The 27,884-nt window shown below is 52.7% G+C and overlaps 4 protein-coding genes across 4 annotated transcripts; 3 read left to right on the top strand and 1 right to left on the bottom strand.

Moving 5' to 3' along the window:
* The first annotated feature begins 1,642 nt into the window (after window positions 1–1,642).
* Window positions 1,643–4,440, top strand: LOC143824671 (lysophosphatidic acid receptor 6-like). The gene has a single exon (XM_077312152.1). The coding sequence runs from the start codon at window positions 1,643–1,645 to the stop codon at window positions 2,720–2,722; it is 1,080 nt and encodes a 359-aa protein (XP_077168267.1). The 3' UTR covers window positions 2,723–4,440.
* Window positions 3,414–13,806, bottom strand: INTS11 (integrator complex subunit 11). Its single transcript, XM_077312151.1, has 18 exons — window positions 13,672–13,806; window positions 12,355–12,483; window positions 11,658–11,755; window positions 11,477–11,550; window positions 11,079–11,307; window positions 10,733–10,831; window positions 10,606–10,640; window positions 9,640–9,778; window positions 9,441–9,505; window positions 8,717–8,906; window positions 8,061–8,144; window positions 7,847–7,936; window positions 7,397–7,559; window positions 6,322–6,429; window positions 5,668–5,729; window positions 5,063–5,205; window positions 4,083–4,212; window positions 3,414–3,601 (listed from the first exon to the last, which is right to left on the bottom strand). Exons 2-18 carry the CDS (start codon window positions 12,380–12,382, stop codon window positions 3,536–3,538), a joined length of 1,803 nt encoding a protein of 600 aa, XP_077168266.1. The 5' UTR covers window positions 12,383–12,483; window positions 13,672–13,806; the 3' UTR covers window positions 3,414–3,535.
* A 177-nt stretch (window positions 13,807–13,983) lies between these two features.
* On the top strand, window positions 13,984–17,972 carry CPTP (ceramide-1-phosphate transfer protein). The gene is made up of 3 exons (XM_077311913.1): window positions 13,984–14,235; window positions 16,407–16,537; window positions 17,042–17,972. Exons 1-3 carry the CDS (start codon window positions 14,071–14,073, stop codon window positions 17,562–17,564), a joined length of 819 nt encoding a protein of 272 aa, XP_077168028.1. The 5' UTR covers window positions 13,984–14,070; the 3' UTR covers window positions 17,565–17,972.
* A 1,988-nt stretch (window positions 17,973–19,960) lies between these two features.
* On the top strand, window positions 19,961–27,285 carry TAS1R3 (taste 1 receptor member 3). Its single transcript, XM_077312127.1, has 6 exons — window positions 19,961–21,374; window positions 21,860–22,160; window positions 22,970–23,749; window positions 24,392–24,595; window positions 25,534–25,654; window positions 26,056–27,285. Exons 1-6 carry the CDS (start codon window positions 21,196–21,198, stop codon window positions 26,985–26,987), a joined length of 2,517 nt encoding a protein of 838 aa, XP_077168242.1. The 5' UTR covers window positions 19,961–21,195; the 3' UTR covers window positions 26,988–27,285.
* Window positions 27,286–27,884: the final 599 nt, after the last annotated feature.

The following is a 27,884-nucleotide window of genomic DNA, read 5'->3' on the forward strand; positions in this document are numbered from 1 at the left end:
ACGGCAAACATGGCCTGGAAAGCTCAGGGCCAAGAAGCGGAAGATCCCCCGACTGATTCTCGCCTCTGCCCCCAGCCCTGAAGCCGGCCTTGGGAAAGCCGCTCCCTTCGCTGGCTTCAGCATCGCAACGACCACCGTACTGAGCTACCTTGTCAGGTTGTTGTGTGTGTGTGTGTGGGGGGGGGAGGTTCCTTGAATGGTGTACGCTGAATGCTCCTGAAGAACTGACAGAAGGTTAAAGGTTATTTGAAAAAAGAATCAAGAGAGTGGTGTCCCTTGCCCCCAACCAAAAAATGCTTTTAAACGTTGGCCCTCCTTCTCACACTGACTCCTGGCTCGTGTTTGTGCAAAGAAGGACCCTACTAAACCTCTGGATTCCAGAGCCCGGAGGCGACGTGTGGGGAAGGCCTCGGCCTCTGTCCTGTGGATGGCCACTCTGAGGAACAGGATGCTGGGCTACAGGGATGACCGGTCTGATCCAGCAGGACTCAAGGGACCACCGGGCCCTCGAAGGCAGCCCAGTTCTGCCTGCAGCTCTCTTGCACGATCTTTTGGGCTGCATTTCGGCTGCAAACCTCAGCCTCTGGGCTCTGCTTGTCACTTCCTGTGGCTTCTTGCCGTGGAACGGAGGCGGCAGCTCCCCCCCCCCCCCAGGTGCACAGGAACAATAGCCAGCAGCTCCCTCATTTCAAGAGAAGCAGAGAGAGGGGAGGCACAAAGAGAAGCAGAGAGAGGGGAGGCACAAAGTCCTGGCCAACCCCCACCCCAAGGAACGGCCAGATCGGCAGAAGAACAGCGAGGCTCGCACCAGCTGGTAAGCCCCATTTCTCCCCCCCCCCAATTGGCCATGGACTGCTTGCACAGGAGAGGGCTGAGTGTGCAGTCAGTGGCGATCTCTTTCCTTGAAGGCCAGTCTGTTCGGTTTAGAATCGGGTTTCCTTCCAGCCTTTGGGACGTTCTGTCAGAGCACGAGGGTCCGGGTTTCGATCCACTGGGGAGACTTCGCAGGGGGACTTTGGTATTTCTTGCCCCAAGACCTAGCTGCAAAGCGGATCAAAAGGCCGTTCTCTGGTGGGTGCGGAAGCAGACAGCCCACCCTTGGTCGTCCCTGTCATCTTTCTCCCCTAATCGCCAGGGATTTCTCCTGTGCCCCACAGCGACGCTACACGGGCTTTCCTCAGTTGCTTTCCCCTCTTGTCTCACTTGCTTCCATTTGTGCTGATGGGGAGCGATTGATGGTGTCAGGCTCAGGTGCTGTCAACACTTAAGAGATGTCATCGGGACCTCCTGCAATTTTTTTTTTTTTGAGGGGGGGGTGGAGGCCAGGGAAGGGACTGACCCAAAGTTCCGGGTGCAGCGGCACCTTGAAGACCAGAGAAGTTCTCTTCGCGGGGAAGGGATTCTCGAGCACCTTTGTTGTCACCCCCAGCTCGTTTCTGTAATCTCAGCCTTGCTGGTTTAACAGTCTTCTCCCTTTGCTTTGTAGTTTTTCCTTCGTGCCAAACCCCGTGTTTGTTCAGCCTGGGAAAACAGAGACTCGGGGGAGGGGGGTCCAAACCGTCCGGCTAGCAGAAACCCCTGACTTTTGGGGGTTAAATGCCCTCGGATCTTGTGGAGCAGAAGGGAAGCCACTCCAGACTCGATGGAGGAGACCGGCTCGTCTAACGCGACACCCGCCAACGCCAGCTCTGAGTGCCTCTTCCAAGCGGACTTCCAGTACTCCTTCTTCCCCGCCGTCTACAGCGCTGTCTTTGTTTTGGGCCTGCTGGAGAACGCGGTGGCCTTCTACTTCCTGACCTGCCGGACGAAGGGCGCGCCCCGTTCCTTCGTCTACCTCGTCAACTTGGCCGCGGTGGACACCCTGTTCGCCTGCGTCCTGCCGTTCAGGATCCACTACCACCTCGGCCGCAACGACTGGATCTTCGGCGACGTGGCGTGCCGCATCACCGGCAGCGTGTACTTCGTCAACATCTACCTCAGCATCGCCTTCTTCACGTGCATCTGCGTCGACCGGTACGTGGCGGTCCTCCACCCCTTTGCGTACATCCGGATCAAGAGCGGGCATTACGGGATCGTCTCCGGGCTCCTCTGGGGGGTGGCGGTGGGCGTGGCGGCCCCCCTCGTCCTGGGGGGGCCCCTGACCTCCCGCGAGGACAACCGGACGGCCTGCTTTGAGAGCTTCGGAGCGGACAGCTGGAGAGGGCGGATGGTTCCTTACAACGTCTGCGCCCTGGTGTTCGGCTTCGCCATTCCCTTCGCCGTCATCTTGATCAGCTACCCCCTGATTGCCAGGCGCATCTCCCGCATCCCCCGCAGCGCCCGCAAGAGGAAAGCGCTGGGGACCATCTACCTGATCCTCCTCATCTGCACGACCTGCTTCTTGCCCTATCACCTCACCCACCTGCTCCACTTCCTGATGCGGGCCGGCTTCATCCAGGACTGCGGCTTTGCCGCCTTCATCTACAAAATGCGCCGGGTCACCATGGCGCTGGTCAGCTTCAACTGCTGCCTGAATCCCGTCCTCTACTATTTCACTTCGGCCAGCAGGCGATGGCGCTGCTGGCCGCCCTTCAGAATCGGGGCCGCCACGGTCTACACCGTCAGCGGGAGGCGAAACCGCAAGCTCCCTGGCGCTTACAACGTCGATGGGGTGATGTGGTCGCGGATGCCGCAGCTGCTCGGGGGGCCTGAAACCAAACCACCACAGCTTAGGCTTCCTTGATGCAGAGCCGACGATGGCGCTTGGGCAAGAGGAAGAAGAGCTGGTTTACAATCACCTTCCCTTCCTCTCGCCGCAATCGAGGCCCTGTGAGATGGGTGGAGCTGAGAGAGCTCTGAGAGAACTGCTGTGCGAGACCAGCTCCGAGAGAACTGCTAGGGGGCCAAGATCACCCTGCCAGCTACACGTGGAGGGACTGATTGCCAGGCAGGAGGACCCGAGAGCCTCCATCTCCAGGGCCTCAGGGGGACCTTCCACTTCTGGACGATTGAGGCAGAGGGACTAACGGTCTGACTCCACAGAGGCTACTTCATGAGGAAGGCTCAGAGGTAGCGCGTCTGCTCAGCTTGTAAAAGGTGCCAGGTTCAGCTCCCTGTTAAAAGGGCCAGGCAGCAGGTGATGCAGAAGACCTCCACCGGAGGCCCTGCAGAGCAGCTGCCTGTCTGGGTAGACAGGGCTGACTTGGAAGGATCAAGGCAGCTCCATGATGGTTCCTGTTTTCACCTGGGAAAGGCTGGAGGGTTGGGGTGCTTATAAAGAATCAATGAAGTCATGGGTGTTAATTGCCAGAAGAATTGCAGTGTGATCAAAGCTAGCTAGTTTCCGGGCCCTGCACTGGGAATGGCTCTACCCGGAGCAGAAGTCCCGTCTCGGCGAGTTGCTCTGTGGATGTCAGCCGAAAAAGCCAACGATATCCTAATTAACATTTATTTAAAAACATAAACCGAACACCAACGGTAATTACAACCAGGCTGTACCTACGGCCTCCAGGAAGACCCTTAAAATACTACCCGTGTTGGGGGAGATGGGGGGGTGTCACGCTGTGATTTGGGGCAGTGCTTTCTTGAGCAAAGAAGTTACGTAGCTTCCCATTTCTTCTTCCTGGATGCAGGGGGGGGGGAGAGAGAGAGAAGCCTTTGAAATACTTCAAGCCTTCTTTTCTTGGTTAGCTTTGGAATTCAGCGTCACGAGACAGCAACAATAGCCTAAAAGCCCAGATTGCTCACCCCCCCTGCGCTTTTCAGCATCACCGCTTGAATGCCAACAAATTTCTTGTGGTGCCATCATCATCATCAGTCTTAATAAATCACAGGCTTTTCTGCATTCTCATTGACCTCACTTGCGTCTTCCTGTTCGGCGCATGTTTTGCTCCCTCTAGAGGCTGATTCTATATTACAGACATAAACATTCACTATCAAATCCACCGCTAGAGGGAGGGAAACGTGTGCGGAACGGAAGCAAAACAAAGTCTGAAGGAACAGGACGAATGCGGAAAAGCCCTGGGGCTTGGGTAGACCCCGGTTTGACGCAGTGCCTGGGCGGAGCCCTATGCCTTAGCACTAAGAACCATCGTTAAGCACACCTGGTACGTCCACGAGACCAGCAGGAGCTTGGTGGCCGGGTCCTCCGACTGGACCGTCACCTGGATCAGAATGGACTCCACCATTATCGACGTGTCGGAGAGATGCTGGACAGAGAAGTCCTTCAGGATGCTACAGACAAGAACAAAGGAACCTTGAGTGGCAGATCCTCCAGCTTCAAAAACCCAAATCCTAAACTTAATCCCGTAATTTTGCAACATCGTTTTGTCATTTTGCAACGTTGTTTCCTAACCATGAGATTTCAGAATTCCGCAACCTCCTGCTGTTTTCTAAATACAAAATTTTGTAATTTTTGCAATATTCTATTTTCTAAACACAAATAAACTTTTTTTTTCTTTAGAGCAACCATTATCCAAGAAAGAAAACAGGGCCTCTGCGTCAAGGGAAGGGTGGTGGAATAAAGGAACTGGGAAATTATAGTTTCACGAATAGGATTGAGACACTGGAAAAGTTAGTTTTCTTAAAGAGACAGTGGGAGGTGGACATATCAAAGACTTGAATCTGTTCCTCCCTATAGCTAGCCAAACTAAGATGCTACACAGATTTGTTTAATTTCCACAACAGCAGTTGTGGGGTGTGGAATTTGCAATGCCTGGGTGCAGAATATTTTGCTGGGGGGGGGGGGATGTACCCAGTCGAAGCTATGGGCCCTCCCCAGCTACTATTGCCCATGTTACAAGTGAGGCAATAAAATCCTGCCCCCTGGGACAAAATCTATATTCCACTAAAAAGGAAGATTTCATTCCAGTAACACAAAAATCAGCCCTGGCTTTGAGACCCCCTCCCCTGTATGTATCTGAAATCTCACAAGCTTCGTCACATGAGGCCACAGCTTCCGTCGTGCTTCCCCCTCTCTCCCAAGATAAACTCCTCTTGCCAAAGGAGGCTCTATGTCCCAGAATTGGATGCTTCACAAACAGGCTTTCCGCAGGGGTTCCAACACCCCTTCCGGAACACCCACCTCTTGAGGTGGTTGTAGACTCGCAGCCCCGTCTCGTGCTCTTTGCGGGGGTCCTGGAAGTGGATGCGGCAGGTGAAGCGCAGTTGGTGCTCCCCCAGCCCCAGTTCCTTGAGCGCTTGCTCCGGAGAGACCAGACGGAAGCTCTGTCCGGGGAGAGAAGAGGGGAAAGGCAAGCGTTAAAGGTCATACGGCACCAGCCCCGCAGCTCAGGGATCGTAGAGTTCTGCAGCGAGAAATGGAACAGTCGTCGGGGTTTTGGGCTGCATCCAGGATCCAGGGGTGAGAATCGGTGCTGCTCCTTAGGCAGCCTTGACTCCACCGCGCTTGCAGCCAAGCTGATTCTCACAAACCGAGCACTCTGGAGGCGAGAGACGGCAACCCTAGAGGCTGCAATTTTGAGTCACTTTCCATTCAGGGAGGGAGGGAAGGAGGGGGAACAAGATGCAGCAGATCTTAGCCTAGGAACAAACTTGCTCCGTCGGATACCCGCTAACAGGCCAGAACCGGTTGTCTGAATCCATGCTCAGGGAAGCACTTTAGTGCGCAGACTCGAGCATGAACACACTAAGGTCACCGTTCCGTCCCCGCCCTCTCCTTTGGCTTACGTTGTCCTTGATGATCAGCGTGCCGTGCATCAGTTTGGGCTTCTTGGAGTCCGGCAAGGGACCTGGAGGCCAAGGAGAAAAGAGGAGAGCAGTTAGGCAGCTGCCCCGTGGTCAACATCTGCCTCCGGCAACGGCCTGGAGATTTGGCCCCTCCCAGACTGGTAGCCTGCAGTACCCCAACAAAAGACAGGAAGCATGACCACCATTCAAGAGACCTGAGGCTGCACATTCAAGCCCCACAAGGCCTCTGCCAGGGGTGTTCAAACACAGGTTGGGAGAATTAAGATTTGAAATCCTCTCATTAAACTGGAATGAAGTTTAGCTTAGAGAGCAGTGAGATTTTTGGGGTGTCGGCTGCCGAGAGTCCAAGCTCCCTCTGTCAGATGACAGATCTCCTGGAATCCGGTGCCCTGAACATCTTCTGGGTGCTGCTGGATTCCAACCTAATCTGGCTCTTCTTCAGCAGACTGACGGGGCTTCCCTCCAAAACTACATTTCCCAGGGTTCCTTGGGTCACAGCCATGACAATCCGTTTACAACCAATACGGGGCCAACGATGCAAACGTGCCCTGAGGACGCGGAGAACTGCAGGCACATTTAGTTGCGCTGCCCACAAACAGCAAGCCTGCCTACGCTGGCCGCCTGACGCCTTACCGGGAGCGCGTTCTCGCTTCAGCAGCGCAAGGGAGACGTCCACAGGGATGTTTGGGCTCGTGAATATGGTCACCGTCTCTCCGTTGGCGGGCATGTGGCAGTTCACGCCTGTATTGAGAGCGAATTGCGCGGAGTAAGTCGGGTTACAAGGGAGGGGGAGATTCATCTTTGCCCTCAAAATGTAGGTTTGCCCAGCAATGTCATTTCCCCATCTCTCCAAAATTGGGAAAATCTGGTTGTGGGGATTACTTTTGTGAGGTTGGAGGGTCAAGGCTGGGACCTGAGAGATCCCCCCAAATCCCCTCTCAGCCACAAAGCCAAATGGGAGATCTTGTGCCAGACTCTTTCTCTCTGCCCCACTACATCAGGGGTCGTCAACCTGTGGTCCTCCAGATGTCCATGGACTACAATTCCCATGAGCCCCTGCCAGCGTTGCTGGCAGAGGCTCATGGGAATTGTAGTCCATGGACATCTGGAGGACCACAGGTTGACTACCCCTGCACTACATCACAGGTTCACAGAGAGGATTAAACAAAAGGACAACTGAGTTCTTCCAAATAGCTTGGAAGAAAGACAGCTGTAGCTTTATACCTCGCTTTTTACAACCTGAGGAAGTCCCAAAGTGACTTACGAACACCTTTCCCTTCCTCTCCCCGCAACAGACACCCTGGGAGAGCTCAGAGAGAACAGCTCTGCGAGACCCAGCACAGGCAGGCGGCATAAGCCTCACAGAGGAATTGCTTTTATACCCGTTTTCTCTACCAGGAGGAGTCTCCAAGCGGCTTACGACTGCCTTTCCTTCCTCTCCCCACAACCAACACCCTGTGAGTTAGGTAGGGCTGAGAGAGCTCTGACAGAGCTGCTCTGTGAGAACAACTTTGAGAGAACTGTGACGAGCCCAAGGTCACCCAGCTGGCTGCATGTGGAGGAACAGGATATTGAACCCAGCTCACCAGCTTAGAAGCTGCTGCTCTCAGCCGCTATGCCAGGCTGGCTCTTAAAAGGAATTTGCCAACGAAAAGCCCGCCCCCCCCCCACCCCACTGTGACTAAAAGGCCTTGCCCCACGGACGTACGGAACTCCTGCTCAATCTTCTGCTTGAGGAACTCCATCTTCTTGGCCTCTCCGTGGACTAAGAGGACGTTGCGGGGCTCGGCCTGGCGGATGAGCTGCATGATGCCCTTGGCGTCAGCGTGGGCGCTGAAGGACATGTACTCCACCTGCATCTTCACTTCTATCTGGGAGGCACAAGACAGGCAGGTAGAGCGCCAGGCTGCAGCAGGGAGTCTAAGCCAGCCTTCCTCTGCTTTTTCACCCTTGAGAAATCCCTGAAACATTCTTCAGGCTTCGAGAAATCCCAGAAGTAGCACAGTCGTGCAGAATATGGTTGAGAAGCATGGCTGTGGACACGCCCACCCGGGGCCCCTCCCCTTCTCCCCCCCAGGCCCATCGCTGGCCACGGAGGGGGGGCTCAACATGACCATATATGGTCGTATCACGACTCCCGCTTGCAGACGGTACTCACAATCTGCCTGCCCTCCATTTCCAACTTCCGCTGTCCGCCCAGGATTTTGTGGCCCACGGTTCCCTGCACACAGTAGCCAGGCATGATCACCTGGGGAGAGAAGCCGGAAGGAAGCCGCTCACTCGTTGGACTCGGGGGCAAAAGTAAAAGTGCCCCTCTAAACCCCCCACCCCCCCAAAAAAAACGATTAGGAGGCCTTGTGAGGCTCCTGTACCATATTCTTCTCGTTACTAGCCCATCTCTTGAAGATCTGTAGGGATTGTCCAGCGTGAAGCATTCCTGGGGTGGCAAACACAACCTAGAACAACAAACATGCAAAATGTGTATGTGCGGCAGTTGTCTTCCAAAAACCTATGTTTTCATTTTTTTAAAGTGCATTTCCAACGAATCCCATGTGGGGTTAAAAGAGAAGCTTCACAGATGTGTATTTGACATTCATGCTTTTTCATCCCCAAGTGTGGGCAATTGGAAAGAAGAGTTGGTTTTATACCCCGCTTTTCCTATATCTGAAGGGATCTCAAAGCGGCTGAGAAACACCTTTCCCTTCCTCTCCCCACGAGAGCTCTGTGAGAACTGTAACTTGCCCAAGGTCCCCCAGCTGGCCACATGTGGAGGAGCGGGGAATCAAACCCGGTTCTCCATATCAGCGTCCTGCCGCTCTGCAGCAATCCACCACATGGGCTCCTGAAAGCACTGCCTTTTTACAAAAAAATCCGTTCAAAAGAAAGATGAGTCAGAAAGAACCCCACACAACCACGTGATGGCTTTAGCATCCCAGAACTGCACAGAGAGAAATCCCTGACCTACTGTGGCCTCCCCACACAAAGGGCCTTTTACACACACACACACACACTCCCCAGCTGTACGCACCATGGGGCCAGGGTTGTCGATGTAGGCTCGGTCAAAGGCCTTGATGTGTTTGAATTCAAACATGTTCCTCTGGACGAAGGTCTTCCGGATCTTCTGGTTGGTCCACGTGATGAAGAGCTTGTAATAGTGATTGGCCTTCTCGGTCAGCCCCGTCGAGAAGTAGATGGGAGCTTTCAAGTTCATGCGTTCCCTTGGGAAGGGAAGGGGGAGAGGGAGGACAGATGGAAGCATGGTTTGGGTGGGCATGATTTGGGCGGGCAGGCTGAGGGAACCCAGGCTAGGAAGAAAGACACTAAGGAAGTTCCTTCTCATCATCTGGAGAACCTGAGTGGCCATCTTTGGAACGTCATCTGCGTTCCCGCTGAACGGTCACGCAAACACAAAGAATGGGGATTTGTTTCCAACTCAGGGCAATCCTACAAATTAACATCTTCCAAAATGTCCTGTGCTTAACCTCCGTTTTCAGGGCTGGGGTCTATGCCTGGACCAAGGTCCCCCAGCTGGATGCATGTGGGGGAGCAGGGAATCCAACCCGGTTCTCCACATTAGAGGCCACTGCTCTTAGCCATTACACCAAGCTGGCTCACCAAGAATATGGTGGTGTAGAAATCGGGAGGGAGGAACAGAGCTCTTTCTTCAACAGACAGAGGGTCAAAATGATGCAGAAGGACCAAGGCAGAGAAAGACGAAACCAAAAGGAAAACAAAGGAGGGAAACTCCTCACCAGAACGTCTCCAGCAAGATGCAGAGCTCCTGAGCCCGACCCAGGGCAAACACGGGGATCAGCACCTGCAGAGGACGAAAGCAACGGGGAGGCTTAGATGACCCTGTGGTCAAGAGCAAATCTAATAGCCTGTCTTGGGGATCCGGTTATATCAGAAAGCCAGGAGCCCGCATTCCCCTCCCCCTTAAAAAATACATACTTTCCCTCCACGCTCAACAGCTTCGTGGACCTTCTTCAAGAAGTCCCGCTCCCGGCAGCGTTTGGAATCTCGAATGGTTGTGGCATAGGTGGACTCGGAGATGAGCAGGTCAGGGCGGCATTTGTCAATCCAGGCAGCTCTGAAGACAAACAGAGAGTGCCCAAGAAGGCTTTGGCGTTCCTGCAGGCCCTGCCAGTCACAGCCCTGACCTCGTGCTTTAAAAATCCTTCTCTACGACCCCCAGTTGTGCTCCACACCTCATTTCTGCCTAGCATTTCTCTCCAGCTCTTCCTCCATTTCTATCCTCACTCACTCCGTGAAGCACACGAGGCTGAGAAAAGCATCCAATATCACCCAAGTGGGTTTTTAGGGATACATTTGAACCCAACACTCTTGACTCCTAATGCCCTAACTGGACTGGTCAGGCCACATCTGGAGTCCTGTGTGCAGTTCTGGAGGCCTCCTTTCAAAAAATGATGCGGAGAAAGTAGAGAGGGGGCAGAGGAGAGCGATAATGATGATCTTGGGGCCTGGAGACCAAGCCCTGTGAGGAAAGGCTGAGGGACAGGGAACCGCTGACAGGAGAAAAAGAAAGCATTTGGGTGGGCAGCCGTGCTGTTCTGCAGTAGAACAGCTAGATAGGAGTCCAGGAGGACCTTAAAAGTTAGGATCTGTAGTGGGATATGTATCCGATGTCCCTATTCAGCCCTGGAGGCCCATTGTTCTGAACTTGTGAATGAACTCAAGTTCAGCAATCTCCTATTGTTATCGCCCCTGGAAGCTTCTTGGAAGAAGGGAACAGAACAAACCACGAGGAATGGAACAGGGAGCAAAAATATCTAAACAACCATATCAGAGACCCATGTGGTACCGAACCACACTCATGAGGGACGATGACTCAACACCATACACACACATGCACAATCAAATGAATGCATCCATGATTACCGAGCTTCCTGTCCTTACCCCAAGTGCCTGTCCGGAGTCATGTTATAGTCACCCTGATGAAACAAAAAACAAGACAAACCCTTCTTCAGCATTGCAAATCAATTGCCACACCCCATTTAAGAGAACGGTGCAATAGCACACTTACAGTATAAACCACGGACTCGCAGCCGACTTTGATCTGGAACATGGCTGCCCCGAGGACGTGCCCCGCATAGTAAGCCTTGATCTCCAGCTCCTCATCTACCTGCAACGACAAGCCAAACTTGCAAGCCTCCAGAGAAGCCACAGCCCAGAAAAGTCTGCCAGCGTGACCTCTGCCATGCTGACTCACCTGCCTCAGATCTCAGGAGCACCTGCCAAGGTCACCCTTGACAAATCAGGCTCAGACCTGTTTTCCTGCCAGAAACTGAGATTAGCTGGCAACCTCCCAATTTTGGCAGAAGTCACGTTGGCAGATGCATCCGTGCCGACAAGCGTCAGGGCTTCCTCACCTGGACCGTCTGATGAAGATGGACAGCCACCACTTTCTTCATGCAGTCCTTGATCATCTGAGAGGTGAAGAAGTTGGTCTCGCCTTTCTTGTCCACGGTGATTTTCCGGTAGTCCTCCAGCAGGATGGGGCAGATGGCCTTGGTCGGGTGGGTCATGTAAATGGGCCCGTCGTAGCCGACCATCTCGCTGAAGTACGGCAGGGCCCCGCAGTGGTCCAGATGGAAGTGACTGGGGAAGGGAGAGGGGTTCAGAGCTCTCTTTTAAAGCATGCCCTAAGCAAACGCTGGCAGGGGCTCATGGGAACTGTAGTCCATGGGCATCTGGAGGACCACAGGTTGACTACCCCTGCTATAAGGTCTTTGACCAGGCAGTGAATGAGTCACAGAGGTGCACCCACCTGATAATTACGCAGTCCAGGAAGTCGGTCAGCCTTCCATTCTGGGTGATGTACGAGAAGTCAGGAAACCGCCTCTGGAAGACACAAGCGGGGCCATTGCGCTGATCCGAACAGGCTTTCCTCTCCCCTCAGAGATCGGTTGCACCAGCACCCCCTTTTCCTTACTCCCCCTCAAACTTACATCGTCATTAAAACCCATGTGCATCCCACAGTCCAACATGACGTTCTTCCCCGCGATGGAGACCAGGATGCAGCTGCGGCCCACGTCTTGGCCCGCCCCTGAAAGGCCAAAGAACATAAAGTGAGCAGCTTGAAAGCCTCATGTGGCTGCCACGCCATTCCCCCAAAGGTGTGCAAAACTGAACCTTCAAACCGATTCAGGCTTCAGATCTCCATACAGCGTATCTGCCATCTATCCTCATCTAAAAGGGACAATTCCATGTTTTTTGGGTGGCCACTCCTATTGAGTCATTTCTGCATTTTCCTCCCCTGCTCATGAACAAGCATGGGAAGCTGCCTTACACTGGATCAGACCATCAGGCCGTTAAGATCAGCCTGGCTGTGGCTCTCCAGAGTGTGAGGCAGAGGTCCTTCGCATCACATGCTACATAGATCTGTTTTGGAGATGCCGGGGATCGAACCTGGGACCTTCTGCATGCAAAGTACTCTTCTACTGAGCCACAGGCCCTCTCTCATCGATATCTGGTTTACGTCAGCTGCTAGTGCTAACAGACAGGGATCACCATCCTCCCACTTTAAATCTCTGTACTGGAGAAGAAATATTCTTATTCTGAATGCTCATCCTTTTTAAGAACATACCCCCCATCTCTCTCCAACATAAGGAGCGTGAAACAGGCAGCAAGGTTCCCGTCGCTTACCCAAGGGAGTGACTTTTATTTCAGGCATGATTATGTTGATTTCAGTCTCAGAATTTCAGCTGTAAGGGTGGCTGTTGCAGAGGGCCCATGAAGATATCAAAGTATCAGTAGCTCAGATACAAAGATGTGCTGAAGGAAAGCAAGGGATGAGAAAAAACATGGAAGTCCATAAAGAAGATTGGTGGATTTTAAGGGGGGGGGCACAGTTTTTGTCAGTAATGCACATTGATTGGTAAGTATTTCTGCGTGCATCACACTTTCATTTCCAGTATCCTTTTGCCTTTTTTTAATTCCTTAACTGCTAGCACTTACAAGACATTTAAAATCTGCTGTAATCATATTTTGGGAATTGGACAGGGGGAAACTGCAGTTAAGATGCTAGCTAAAGGTAAAATGGACATGAAAAATGAATATAAACAGCTTGGTTAAGGACCTTCAGAAAGAAACTAGGAACACTTTCCCAGAAGTAAACCACACTGAAGAGGCCCAGAGAGACTTGCTCAGAATGGCAGTAGGTCAGTAAAACAGCTATTAGCCATGTCAACACTAACAATGAAGAAGAACAGTTCTAGAATGTAGCTACTGCAACTGAAACCAGAGTCTCTGAATGTGTCTCACCTTGAAAACCCCATAACTGCCTGGAGGCTGGCATCTCACTACCCCATGAGGACCTCTTTACGCATTTTTGGAAGCTTGTGGCAGTGGTGGATCTTCCACAGTGTGGATAGCCAATAATGTAGCTTCCTGTTGCTAAACACTTTTATAGGTCTATTTTTATACTGTGTTGTGTGCCCTTTTGGGTGGGAAAACAGGAATGCCAGCCTCCAGGTGGGACATGGGAACCTCCTGGAATTACAGCTCATATCCAGGCGACAGAGATAAGTTCCCCTGGAGAAAAGGGCTGCTTTGGAGGGTGGGCTCCATAGCATTATACTCCACTGAGGTCTTTCCCGTCCGCCCCCAAAGTCTCCAGATATTTCCCAACCCAGAGTTGGCAACCGTAAAAGGACACTGTCAGTCACGCAGGCGGCCTTGCAGGGGGATGCAGCAGGGACCTTAAAGCCCCGCCCCCTTAGACTCATATCGTTTCCATGGCGACAAGCATCCTCTCAGCACCTCCCGCGGGATGCTTCGCACCTCCCTCTCACCTGCAAAGCACGAGACCACATAGCGCGTGCGCAGTAGGCTTGAAGCGGCGCTCGCGACCACAGGAGCCTCACATGGTCCCTGCGCATGCGCACTGATAAACCAACCTTCCCCCCCCCCCCCATTTCTTTCACACATACCATTCAAGCTTTTCGGTCTCATCTCACGTACCTTTCCAAGGCCATCATTTCTCTTCCTTCCTTTCAGGGACGCCACTTCGCCCGCCTCCAAGCCAATAGAAAGCGCGCAGAGTACTCCCGGACCTAGTCAACTGCCAATTCCTATTGGCTAACGTCCGCAAGGCGTCCGCCCTCCCTTCCTTGCAACCTATTGGCTCACGCACGCAAGGAGCCCGCCCCCTCGATTTTTCCTACTGGCCCGCCTTCGCGTCCCTCCTCTCCTATTGGCTGGTGTCCGCGCGCGGATTGCTCGTTCCTATTGGCTAGCCGGAGTGGCCGGCCGTCACTGTGAGGGCGGAACAAAGAATCGAAGCCCTGTCGGAGCAGAGACCAATAGCGAGCAAGGTGGAGGGAAGCGGGCCCATTTCCCCGCCCTCTCCCGCCTCCTGCGATGGGCAATTGCTGGTGCCTTCGGGCCGCCCTGAAAGAGCTCAAGATGATTGGTGGGACGAAGGAGGGAGGCGGGCAGGAGCCGGGAGGAGGAGGGCTTTTATTCGCTGCCAAGCGGCAAGGCGAAAAGCTGCCTGAAGCCGGGAAGGAGGAAGTGGCGGTCGAGGTGAGTCAGTGGCAGAGGGCGCCCAGGGTCCCCAAGGAGGCGCCCCCGGGGGAGAGCGCCTGTGATCCTCTCTCGCCTGCGGGACTGGATCCCAGGCCCTGTGATTCTGATGGGAGAGACGGGGCAATGCCGCCTAGTGTCAAGAGGAGAGGGATTAGGGCTGCAATTTAGCACTGCCATTTATTATTATTGTTTTTATTTTATTTATTGTATTTATTATATTATATATATTTATTATAGCATTGTAATATAATATTATAATATAATATTTAGTATTTCCATCTGTCAATTGCGGCAGTTAATATTTCTTTATGGGAATACAAGCCGTAAAGGTGTCCGGGGAGAAAAGGAAGGACGGCACATTGAGGATTATTTTGCTGCAAACATTTTCCCCCAATGGATTGTCGGTGGAGGTTGCCAGATTCCGATTGGGAAACTTGGAGATTCGGGGATGGAGCCTGGGGAGGACAGGGGCCGCAGTAGAGTCAACCCTACAAGGCACCCATTTTCTCCAGGGATATTGATCTCTGTAGTTTGGAGATTATTTGTAGTTCTGGGGCCTCTCCAGGTCCCGCCTGGAGGCTGGCGTCCCTATTTTCCCACCTAAAAGGCATTCATTACATTAGTTATCTCGTAACTGTTTAAATTTGTACGTTGTGTATGTTTTAATGTTTTTACACAGGATGGGATACAAATAAAACATTACTATTGCTATATATGAGAGGGCACACAATGCTATTATATAGCTATATTATATCTATACAGTTCTATAAAACTATTTAGCAACAAAAGTTAAATTATTGGCTGGCCAGCTGTGGAATATCAACCGTGTGCTGTTAAATTGAGCAGTGATGATGCCCCACTTCCATACACGCTCTCTCTCTGAGTTACCTACTTTGCAGAGTAGTTGTGAGGCTAACGGGGGAAGAGAGAACAATAAGTGGGTGTAAACAAGAGTGCATCGCAGTGTCTTCTACTCATTAGCGTCTGAGCCTTTTCATTAGGTTTGCGCTAGGAGAAGACCAGAATCACAGGGAAAGAGAATCACGCTAGGAGAAACTGAAGGCGTCAGGAAAAGAGACAGGCCCAACGGGATGGATGGACACCATAGAAGGAAACCCTGGCCCTCATTTTGTAAGACCTGAGTGAAGCTGTTAACAAGAGGGCATTTGGGAGGTCATCAACTCATAGGATAATGTAACGTGATGCCAATTAACTCACACACGGAGATGAGAAGCACGAAACCACGTGAAGCTCCTCTCTGATTATTCATGGAGGTAATTATTGTCTAGTGTAGCTGGCAGAGCCTCCTCTTCTCAGACCATCTGCTCTCTGATTCATTTGGACTGGGGATTAAACCTCAGGAGGTGCATGCCAAGCAGATGTTCTGACAGCGAGCCACAGCCCCGGCCTAAAGAAAGTGCAAGAGCAAAAGATAAGATCATGAGAGGGCAGTCCGCCTATGCTTTAAGAGGGAGACAGAGGTGCGGCATACCTAACTGGATTGCACAGTTAATGGATGTCTAGATGTCTTATCTGAACTAGGGGATCCAGGAGCCTCTCCCAGTTGTTCACCTGAGGCTTCCCTGGTCCACGCTGGAGTGTCAGTGAAAAAGGTGTGTTCCAGAGCCTGACCAAAGGCCAAGACTTCCTGGAGCCGATTTAAGAAAAACTAATGTTCTGTAAGAGGTCATGGACACAAAGCCGTGACCGGAACAGGGAAGCTCAGTTCAGTAATTTAACTGCAATTGCAACATCTAATACTATGGGGGGGGGGCAGTGTGTGCGGATCACAAAAGCTACACCATCAGGCCATTCACCGGAAAGGGCAGGACTTGCCAGATAATCAAAAGAAGCAAAATGTTACGGAATTAAATGAAGGATAGGAGGGAAAAACCAGAGTGTGCTCAATACTTTACATAATGCTGAGAGTCTGTTACAAGAGGGAGATGGGAGACGGGGCTATTTGTGCCCCATAATGCACTGCAATACTTCCTGAAAGATACCCCAATGTCCCATAATATGTAGGATACTTGAGGCTTCCCCAAAATTTGAGAACTCCCTGGCCTACACCGAGAGAGGCTGAGTTCCTGCTAATGGGTTTTCTCCTCTTAATTGCCTTCCCCGGAAAAAAAAAGGAACGCTGACATTTACTTATTCATCTGTTTCAGAGCTCCGTCATGGCGAACGGCGAGGACCAATGTTGCCTGAAGGAAGTGCTGGTCACCTTCCAGTCCTGCCTCAACGACCAGCAGGAAGTCTTAATGGATCCTTACATAGCGGGCTGGAAAGGCTTAGTCAGGTATGGCCACGCCCTCACGGCCTGCACGCTCCTGTGCCTCTCTATGCGGAAGTAAATCTCACTGTGTTTATTGGGTTGACGCCAAGGTCCGTATGCATAGAATTGCAGGGATCTAGCAGCGCAATGCCATAGGGTGTTGCTCCCCTCTTAAGTCCACTGATTCTGTAGCTTTAGACTGGAGTAACTCTGCATAGGATTTCACTGTAGGATATATATAGAGAGAGAGATAATTTCCTTCCTTCTGGTACTCTCCCATCCAAAATACGATATCTCGTATTAAAATACACTTGGTAAATCCGACAAGCGAAAGGAAGTATTTCTTTATGCAAGGCATATTTATTCATTTATAATTTAATTTGGGTAACACCCCACCCGGACTGGCCGTCTCGGGTCAGTGAGCCGCAAGAAATGCTGATTTTTGTGATGGCGAGTGGGTGGGCAAGCAGGGATTGTGTCGGTGCCAACGTAGAGCGAGTTACAGAACTCTTCTGCCTTCACCCCTAGGTTCCTCAACACCCTGGGCGCCATCTTCTCCTTTGTTTCCAAAGACGCGGTGGCCAAGATCCAGATCATGGAGGACTACCGCAGCGGCGATCAAAAGGACCAATATTTGACGCTTCAGTCCATGGTGAAGTACGAAGTCGCCGGCAACTTGGTGGATTTGAAAAAGGCCGGCGAGCAGCCCCCGTCGGGCTGCCGAACAATCCTGCGCCTCCATCGCGCCCTCCGCTGGCTCCAGCTCTTCTTGGAGGGCCTGCGGACCAGCTCGGAAGACTCCAGCACCGCGGCCCTCTGTGCGGAAGCGTACAACACCTCCTTGGCCAACTACCACCCCTGGATTATCCGCAAGACGGCCCTCCTCTCTTTCTACGTCCTGCCCGCTCGAAACGCCTTCCTCGAACACATGAACGTGGGCACCCCTGCCGATGCGGTGGCCATGCTGGAGGAGGCTTTGCCCAGCATCGCCAAGGTCTACGACATCACGCAAGTGCTGTATGCCCAACACAACCTGCTTGACATCCCGTAACGGAGCGGGCCCCTCGTCCAACCTTTCCCGAGTACCGGCGAGCACAATCACTTCCGTCTGAATCTGCGGCACCCAAATCCAGAGCTTTTCCCACTCGGCTCGGGCCTAAATCCAGGTTCCTGTCGGGGTTCGCTCTTTGTTATCTGAATGCCTGTTCTGTTTAAATCACCTCCAAAGAAACGAGGCTGGTCTCCCGGCCCTTTTGTGACACGGTCGAACACAATCACCTTCTGCATTTTTTTTCCTTATAATTGCAGTAACCAAGATCGAACTTCTCAGGGTTTAGCTGACTTTGGCCCTGGAACGCAGGGTCTTCCTGATCTCGGGTTTCAGTTTGTGCACGTCGTTTAATCGAAACTTCGCGATAGTCAGAAATCAAGCTTTGCGATGTCGGTTTTGCGTGGCTAAGTCGCTCTGTGTGTGCATTTTTAGGCGTGGAAATGGGGGAGGATGGTGGTGAAGGGGGGCTTGCGTCATGGCTTGATCTACAGGCGCAAGGTCTCCCAGAAATTTCACGGGGCCCCTGACACCTGCAAAGCTGTATTACGCCACATGGACTGTGAGACTGTCACCGGGGGGATGCTGCCTGCAGGGGGCTCGAGCAAAATTCTTTCCTGGCCCTTTTGATACGAGATCCTTTCAAAACTGAAGAGGGCAGGGATTGAATGGGTGACCTTCTGCTTGCCAAGCAGGGCTTCTGATTGCTCCTTGCTTCCCCCTGTGGTGTGGCCTGAGCTGTTAATGCAAAGGCCATATTCTTCTGCTGGATATATCAGTAGTGCTGGGCTGCCTTCAGAGAGACAGCAGTGCTGGATAATTTCTTCTGTCTTCATCACTGAAGGATTGCTGGGTGTAGTGCCAGCCCTGGGAGGGTGAGGACTTTATAGGATTCTGATGAGGCTTTCTTAACACCCCCTTGTCCAAACATCACGTTAGTCCTTGATTCCAGGCAGAAGGCCTGTCAATCAATCATTCAGTGTTAGGCCCCCTTTTTGAACCTTTGGCCTTTATGCACAGTGCAGTGGGCGCAGCCGGAGCAATGGCTGCTGGAGGAGCCAGCTGAAAATGGCCGCCACCGATTACCTTCATAGAATCATAGTTGGAAGATACCTCCAAGGTCATCTAGTCCAACCCCCACATGGTGGAGTTCCTTGTGGCATTTGGGCCATTCGCTACCAAAGCAAAAAAAAATTTTAAATCTGCACAATCAAAATTTCAACAGGCAGGCAGAAGCCTGACTGGGAAAAGCCCCAAGGGACTGTCTACTTTCTGAACACCACTTGGCAGGTATTAGGAAAGGGGCTTGTAGGTACCATGACACCCCCTGGGCGCCACATTGGGGGAATCCCTGGCTTACAGGGTTCTCATGCTATGAGCTACTGTTAATTTAAACATCGCTGACCTGTCTCTGCACAGAACTCCAGGTAGCTCTTGGGCAGTTTGAGTAATGCCTCTGCTCTGCATTCCATATCTATGTCCTTAGAAGCTGCTTTCACGATGTCGTCTTATTAAAGCCATCCAGTTTTTCCAGCGCTTAAAGCAGGGAAGAATGCAAATCTCAAAATATTTAGTGTTTTTCGGCCAGGACCTACAATCCCCATAGCCCAGGGTCCAGAAATAAATATATTTGGACTTCATTAACATTAGCTGGTTGGACTCGCAGGTAATTTATTCCCCAGTTGCTGGGACAAAATTATGGAAGCCTGTGCATATTTACATGGAATCAGCTCCTACTTCATTCACTGGGACTTACTCCCGGGTAAGTGTACGACTCCTTGGATCAGGCCTGAATATCTACAGCTGGTTCTGTGTGAACTTCTGCTTATCTGCTGCTGAACCATCTTCGCCCTCTCTCCTACCAAGACTTTTCTGTTAGGAAATGTTTTTAAAGAGCCCTTTACGAATGCTGGAATGTTTCAGGAAGTTTGTACGCAAGGTGTTGGCTGAGCTTTTACGCCAACCTTTACGGGGTCCCCAACCTTTTGGCGCCTGTGGGCAGCTTTGGAATTGTGAGAATGAGTGGAGGACGCCATCGCAAAATGGCTGCCGCAGAAGGTGGAGCCAGTCAAAATGGCTGCCTCAGGAGGCGGGGCCAATTCCAATTGTAACCAACCTTTCAGGCATTACATTAATCTGCACAGCCAATCATAAGCCTGACTAGGAAAAGGCCCTGCACTTTCCTCACGCACTTTCCAAAAGCACTTAGTGGTCACCAAGAACGGGATCTGCCAGGGTGCCCGTGGGCACCACGTCGGGGACCCCCTGCTGTGGACAATCTAAGGCAGGGGTAGTCAAACTGCGGCCCTCCAGATGTCCATGGACTACAATTCCCAGGAGCCCCCTGCCAGCATTCGCTGGCAGGGGGCTCCTGGGAATTGTAGTCCATGGACATCTGGAGGGCCGCAGTTTGACTACCCCTGATCTAAGGTCTTCTGTTATTTTCAAACCAATCGAAGTGTTTCCTGTATTGTCGCCGCTTCTTGTCTGTCTCATGTATCTGTTTGAGCTGTCCGTGCTGGAAATCATTGCATTACGGTCCTGCAGGCCGAATGCTTGTCATGTGATTGTACTGAAGATTCTTTATCTATTGCTGGGGTTGGAATAAAGACTGTGTCTGCACTAGGAGCAGCTTTCTGGGTTTTTCGGCACTGAACCGCAGCAACAGTGGCGGTGAAAAGTGGCCCTCTTCACAGTTAAGGCTGGGTCAGCAAGCGGCTGGCCTGTGGTCATATATCAGTGAAATACAGCTACACCCCCTGAAGCAGAGACGCACGGGGTCTGCCTCCTGCCCTTAAAAACTTACCCGTATACAAAAGCCGCAAGCCACCAAGTGTAGAAGGTCACGGGAGGCCCTGTGTCTCTTCCTAGCAAGCCTTCCAGATCTCTGAGACCAGGCCATGTGTAGAAGGGTTGAGACCACGATAAGATTCAATGCCACCCTGATTTTGTAACATTACGACCGGGGTAAGAGTCAAGTAGACAACAGAGACACTTAGAATGGGGCATTTGGGAGTCCATGAAGCTGTAACCGCACCCAGGGAGATCATACAGTGATGCCATAGCAGAGCTAGCCAGCCCTGTCTGCATCAAGAGGGCGGCCCAGGTCAGCAACTCGTACAGAGGCTCAACAGGGACTCCCGCTAGGTGCAGGAGCCAGTCCAAACGGTGTCCTCATAGCAGGTGTAACGACAATTTCATCCCACTCAGTGATTCAGAGAGGCTGCAGGCTCACAACCAATAGGGATGAGATGGGGCCAGGACAGTGCATCATGCAGACGCACAACGGGCACAGGTTGGAGAAAGCAAAACCTCTTGTCCTTTCCGAACCCTCAATGAGGAAATGGCAAGGATTTGGGCCCGCGGTTTGCAAAAGAGCAACCGGGACTAGCCCCGTAGGATATTTGCTTAGCACGGATGGCTGAGCCTTCCCCGCCGATGCACAATCCCCGCACGGGACAGAGTTTGCTAAACAAATCCCTTCGGGACCTTTTCCCCTCCTTGGCCGTCTATAACTCGAGTGAATTAAAATGCGTTTGACGCCCGGCGTTTGGAGAGCCTTCCCTCTCTGCCGCGGGCTCGTTTGACTCCCAAACTGGTAGGCCAAGGTTGCTGTTGGAACCGCTCCGGAACCATGGCGACATTCCTCCTGCTCGGTATCAGTTTGGGCGGGACTGTGGCTCGGGCAGAACTCTGCATCTCTTCCCAGTTTAGAAAACCCGGAGACTATCTGCTGGGCGGATTGTTCCCTTTACAAGTCCTCACCACCAACACGATGGAACGGATGCTGCCGGACGTTTACACGTGCGAGAGGTAAGGAGGGAATCGGAGGTGATCCAGCAAAGGGGACAGAGCAGTTCTCTCAGAGCTCTCTCAGCCCCACCCACCTCACAGGGTGTGTGTTGGGGGAAGAAGAAGGAAAAGGTGTTTGTAAGCCGCTGTAGGACGCCTTTGGGGAGTGAAAAGTGGGGTATAAAACCAGCGCTTCTACTTATCAACAAAAAGATACAGCAACATCAGGCAGGACTGTTGAGAGCTATTAGCCACGAATGCACACGCAAGAGTATTGTCCACGCAGAGTGTCCGCGGCTCTCAAGGGCCTTTCACATCACCTCCCCTGGGATCCTTCCACCGGAGAACAGATATTCTACAACTTAACCCATCGGGGTAGATCCTCCACAATCAGAGGCAATCTACCTGGAACAGCAGATGCTCCTAAACGGCCGGACTAGGTAGGCCATGGCCTGATCCCGGGCAGCTAATTTTACGTCTTGATTCCTTCCCATTTTTCTCCGCAGGATGTATGCCGCGGGTCTTGTCTGGGCTCTGGGGATGAGGTTTGCCGTGGAGGAGATCAACAACTCCACCACGCTGCTGCCGGGGATCAAGCTGGGCTTCGACATCTACGATGACTGCGTGGAGCCCATCGTGGCCCTCCAGCCCAGTCTGCTGTTCCTCGCCGAGACAGGCAGCAACAGCGTTGGGATTCTTTGCAACTATACCAACTACCGGCCCCGGGTGCTAGCGGTCATCGGGCCCCACAGCTCAGAAATCGGTGCTGTTACCGCCAAGCTCCTTAGCTTCTTCCTGATCCCGCAGGTTCTGTATCTTTTTTCTCTCTCTCGATAGAAATGTCAAACTGGAAGGGATCCCTGAGGGTCATCTAGTCCAACCCCCTGCCCGATGCCGTAAATTCACAGCTCCCAGGTCCTCCCACTCCCCAAGTGATCCTTGCTCTATTTAAAACTTAGATTTTCTTTTTAAGTCATGGGATGTGGGAGTCTAACTCCTCCTCTCTGCTGGATCATCTGGGGATTTCTATATATGTGGTTCCAATAGATTTTTTAGAAGAAGAGCTGGCTCTTATATGCCACTTTTCTCTACCCAAAGGAGTCTCAAAGCAGCTTACAGTCGCCTTTCCATTCCTCTCCCCGCAACAGACACCCTGTGAGGTGGGTGAAGCTGAGAGAGCATTGATATTCCTGCTCGGTCAGAACAGCTTTATCAGTGCTGGGACTAGCCCAAGGTCACCCAGCTGGCTGCATGTGGGGGAGCGCAGAATTGAGCCCGGCTCACCAGATTAGAAGTCTGCACTCCTAACCACTACACCAAACGCTAGCGTGGAAGCCTAAAGAATTAATATCTTTACACGGGGATGGGGTAGGGTAAGACTGATTTTTTGCCACGAATTGTTACCCGAAGGACTGTCCTTCTGCACCAAACTATAGTTTTGCTACTTTTGTGCTTGCAGGACCCGGCAAATTGCTGGTTTCATTTCTTTTTGAAATCTTTCCTTCCCCTGCCCTATTGGTCCAACGGCTTCCAAACTTAATAACCAAACAGTTAGATCGGAGTCCGGCAGCACCTCTCTGGGCCTGTCGAACTGACCGCCCCTCCTGTCCCTGCAGATCAGCTACGGCGCCACGGCAGAGAAGCTGAACAGCGAGGAAATGTACCCATCTTTCTTCCGCACGGTGCCAAGCGACAGGATCCAGCTGGACGCCATGGTGGAGCTCCTCCTCTCGTTCAAGTGGAACTGGATCGCGGCCGTCGGCAGCGACAACGAATACGGCCGCGAGGGCCTGGGCCTCCTGTCCTCCGTGGTGGTCCGCAAAGGGATATGCATCGCCTATGAGGGGCTGATCCCAGCCGACGCCGCGCGCTTCGAGCAGGAGAAGGCGCTGGTGCCCACCATCCAGTCCATCAACAAGACCAACGTCAACGTCGTCGTCCTCTTTTCCAGCGACCGGCCCGTCCGGGCTCTCTTCAAGGAGTGTCTCCGGCTCGGGCTGGGCCAGAAGGTGTGGCTGGCGACCGAGGCCTGGGTGATGTCCGAGGTGGTCACCACCATCAAGCACGTGGAGTCCATCGGGACCGTCATCGGCTTCATCGTCAAGGGCGGCAACGTCTCCCGCTTCGGCGAGTACGTCGGACGGCTCCTCGAGATGACCCAGCAGCGGCCTTTCTGCGAGGCTTCCCGGAAGGAGGCGAGCGAGGTGGGCTCGGACGTCCTGGGGCCGCAGTGCCCGCAGTGCGACCGCATTTCCCTCGAGAACATCAGCAGCGTGCTGGAGCATCGGCAGACCTTCGCCGTCTACACGGCCGTCTACGGCGTGGCCCACGCGCTGCACAATGCGCTGGGCTGCGGAAGCAGGCGGTGCGCCAAGAGCGGCGTCAAACCTTGGCAGGTGAGAGAGGAAAGGTGAGGGGGGCCCTATTGGAAGAGCGGGGTGGAGTGGAGCCAATTGGCCCACCTCCTTTCGGTGAGGGGGCGTCCCTGTTGATTTTAAGGAAATTAATGGGGATTTGGGGGTTGAGCGTGGGGCAGGGAGGGACTTCAGGAAGGTTTGTTGTCATAGAGCAGAGGTGGCCAGACTGTGGCTGTCCAGAGGCCCCATGGACTACAATTCCCATGAGCCCCTGCCAGCACTGGCAGGGGCTCATGGGAATTGTAGTCCATGGGGCCTCTGGACAGCCACAGTCTGGCCACCCCTGCTGTAGAGTCCAACTCCCAAAGCAGCCCTTTCTTTGGGTAAACTGACCTCTATGGGTCCATTGTCCTTCTGGAAGATCTCCAGGCAGCGCCTGGAGGTTGGCAACACTCACTGCCTCCCTCTACTGCCCCACACTGATCAATAAGAAAATCAATCTGTCTGAGGGGTCTAACCTAAAACACAGAGAAAGGGAAGCAAGCCCTTCGTCTCCCACCTTCATCTTAATCTTTCCAGTCCTGCCAGACCAAAAATTAACAAAAATGATCAGGAAGTCATTTAATATAGATTTGTGATGGAAACAGTCTCTGCCCACCGCCTGCCTCTCCGTCTCTGCAGCTGCTGGAGGAAATCAAGACGCTCAATTTCAGCATCGGAAACGAGTCGTTCCATTTCGACCGAGACCGCAGCATCAACAAGGGCTACGAGGTCATCGGGTGGCGCTGGCTGGACGGCCAGATCCGGTACGCCTCGCTTGGAGTGTTCAATGGGACCCTGAGCATCAACAAATCCGAGCTCCAATTTCACACCGAAAACCAAAAGGTAAAAACGGAGAGAGGGGGTCCTTTTCAGCATGCGATTTGTATCCTTTAGGGCAGGGGTAGTCAACCTGTGGTCCTCCAGATGTTCATGGACTACAATTCCCATGAGCCCCTGCCAGCAGGCTCCGCCCCTTTCCCCAGGTATGGCAGCCCTGCAAGAACAGTATATCGGAATAGGGTTTTATATATTCTTTTTCTGTTCCTTCGTCAGTTAAAGTAACTGAAGAAGAAGAAGAGCTGGTTCTTACATGCCACTTTTCTCTACCCAAAGGAGTCTCAAAGCGGCTTCCATTCGCCTTCCCTTCCTCTCCCCACAACAGACACCCTGTGAGGTGGGTGAGGCTGAGAGAGCCCTGTTATTACTGCTCAGTCAGGACAGCTTTATCAGTGCTGTGACAAGCCCAAGGTCACCCAGCTGGCTGCATGTGGGGGAGCAGGGAATCGAACCCGGCTCACCAGATTAGAAATCCGCACTCCTAACCACTACACCAAGCTGGTTCATAACCGGGTGTACAGAGTGTATTTTTATTCACATGGTAAGAAACAATACAAAGGCAAAACAAAGTACCGTTATCATTACCAAATGCTTCTTTCTCTGACGTGGACTTCTGGATGGACCTTGGAAGGAGAAAGAACGTGACATAATCAAACATTTTATAGCTTAAACCTAATTCCCCAAAAGAGCGAACAAGGATAGAACGCTGTCTTTAAATGACACGTAGCACAATGGGTCTTGCGATAAGACAGGCTCTAAAGGACATTGAAAGATCCAGTTCCCCATTCCCATGGCCATCCTGGGATAGTCCACTAAGGCAAGATCTAGGGGAAAGGCCGGAGAGCTCTCACAGAGCCCCGGTTCGGAATCCCGGCTTTAAAGGAAAGCGTCACCTTGTTGCGAAGGGCCAGTGACATGGCGGTCGGTCCTCTCCCCCTTCCTAGGAGCCTACATCTCAGTGCCTTACGACATGCCAACCTGGGCAGATCCGCCGGATGAAAGGTTTCCACCTGTGCTGTTACGACTGCATTGACTGTGAGGAGGGCACGTTCTGCAGCAAAACAGGTAAACAGCAGCCTAGGAATTCATAGACTGGCCACTTCCCAAAGCCCAGAATCTGCCACCACTTTATACTCCACCGAGGTCCCTCCCCACCCCAAATTCTGACCACTTCCAGTTCTCCCCCAATGGCTCCAGGTAGTTCCCAACCCAGAACTGGCAATCTTATCCCCACTACTTACAGGAAGTTCTAACCATAGCATTCCTAGTGATTCCTAGAGTTACCTGGAAGTGCCAAGGTTAGCTCTAGGAACGGTCTCCCCACAATGCTCCTGGCCAGTAGTCAGATGCTACCTGGCAGTCCTAGAGCCTCTAGACTAAAAATGAGCTAGCAACCAGGCTTTAGAAGACCTGGCTTTCAGACTAGTGCCCAGGTGAGGCAGGTCTTTCTCGCCGTTCTTCCGTAGACGCCTCGGCCTGCACTCCCTGTCCCGAGCACCAATGGTCTCCCCAGCGCAGCACACAGTGCTACGACCGCAGCGAGAAGTATCTCTTCTGGTCGGAACCCGTGTCCCTGGTCTTGCTGGGCCTGCTGCTCTTCGCCTTGGCCCTCACCTGCCTGGTGGGGGCGCTGTTCCTGAAGCACCTCCGCACCCCTGTGGTGCAGGCCGCCGGGGGCGCCATGAGTCTCTTGGCCCTCTGCTCCCTCGCTGTCATGTGCGCCAGCACCTGCCTCTACCTGGGGAAGCCCAGCTCCGCTGCCTGCAAGCTCGCCCAGCCCCTCTTCGCCCTCTCCCTCAACGTCTGCTTCTCCACCGTCCTGGCCAAAGCGTTGCAGATCGTCCTGGCCCACGACTTCCCCAGCAGCCGGCGCACCTTCGTGCACACCCTCATCCGGGAGCAGCCGTGGTCCATCGTGGCCTCCTGCGTCCTCGTCGAAAGCCTCTTCTGCTTTTGGTTCGTCTACGCCGTCCCGTCGATTGTGGCCCACAACTACGCCCTCTTGCCGGCCCAAGTCCTGATCCAGTGCAGGATCCAGTCTTGGCCCGCCTTTGCCCTGATCCACGGGTACAACGTCGCCCTGGCGTTCACCTCTTTCCTCTGCACCTTCATGGTGCAGATGCCGGCCAAGAAGTACAACGTGGCACGGGGCATCACCTTCAGCATGATCGCGTACTTCGCCACCGTGGTCTTCTTCATCCCCACTTACGCGTCCACCAGGCAAGAGCACCAGCCCACTGTGCAGATGGGCGCCACTTTGCTGAGTGCTTTGGGCCTCCTGGCCTGCCTCTACTTGCCCAAATGCTACATCATCTGGTTTAAGCCGGACTGGAACACCAGGGGCTATTTCCAAGACTACACTCGAGAGACGGTGGAGGAGAAGGACTCTCAGGATTAGGGCCCCGCTTCTGAGTCTTCCCCCGTCGCCTCTGATGCAGAAAGCGTGCAGGATGGGGAAGGAGGTTTGGGCTTATCCGTATTTCACGCCATTGCCCCTGGTCAGTTTGGAATGAGCCTTGCAACATGACTGTAGTTGTGCAGATTTGAGTTTTGCCGGCGTTGATTTGAATAGATCTACCGTGTTCTAGCCATACCATGTTAAACAATAAAAGTCTGCTTTTCACAATGCTGTGCAATTTTTTTCACATGGCAGAGGTCTTGCATGAGTGAATGTCCCTTAGGCCATCTGATAGCAATGGTGATTCTGTGTATTTAGGCAGATCGTGGGTGGGTGGGCAGAAGGTTTGTGTCGGGGCTTGTGGCCCTTCCTTGCATGGCCAGGGAAATGCCGATGGCCACCTTGGGGTCAGAAGGCAAATTTCCTCCAGGGATTCTGGGGGGGGGGAAGGTTTGGGGGGCAGCATCTGGACATAGAATTGGGGTCACTGTGGGAGGGCAGGTAGTTGTGATTCGAGGGGGGGGGCTGGATGACCCTGGGGGTCCCTTGCAACTCTATGGTTCTAAGCAGAAAAGCAAAACAGTCACCCGACCTAGAAAGCTAGCACTTCAAGGACAAGGCCACAGGAATAAGCAGAGATCTAACAAAATGGTGGATCAAGAAGCAAGATGGAGGCCCTTACGTCATGGTACGACAACCTCCATCACCGCCGTTATCCTTTGGAGGAAGGAAGGGAAGCAAAATATTGGCAGAAAAAAATAAAACATAAAAACAGTAGGTTTTTGTCTAATGAATTCTCTCCATTCAACTCATCCCACTGTCCGCAAGAGTGAGGCTGAGGCTGAAACCAGATATATACTTATAACCTCAAGAGAGTTCAAGGGTGCGCTACACGAG

The sequence above is a fragment of the Paroedura picta genome, chromosome 15 (genome assembly GCF_049243985.1).
Source record: "Paroedura picta isolate Pp20150507F chromosome 15, Ppicta_v3.0, whole genome shotgun sequence".
Classification (NCBI taxonomy): Eukaryota; Metazoa; Chordata; class Lepidosauria; order Squamata; family Gekkonidae; genus Paroedura; species Paroedura picta.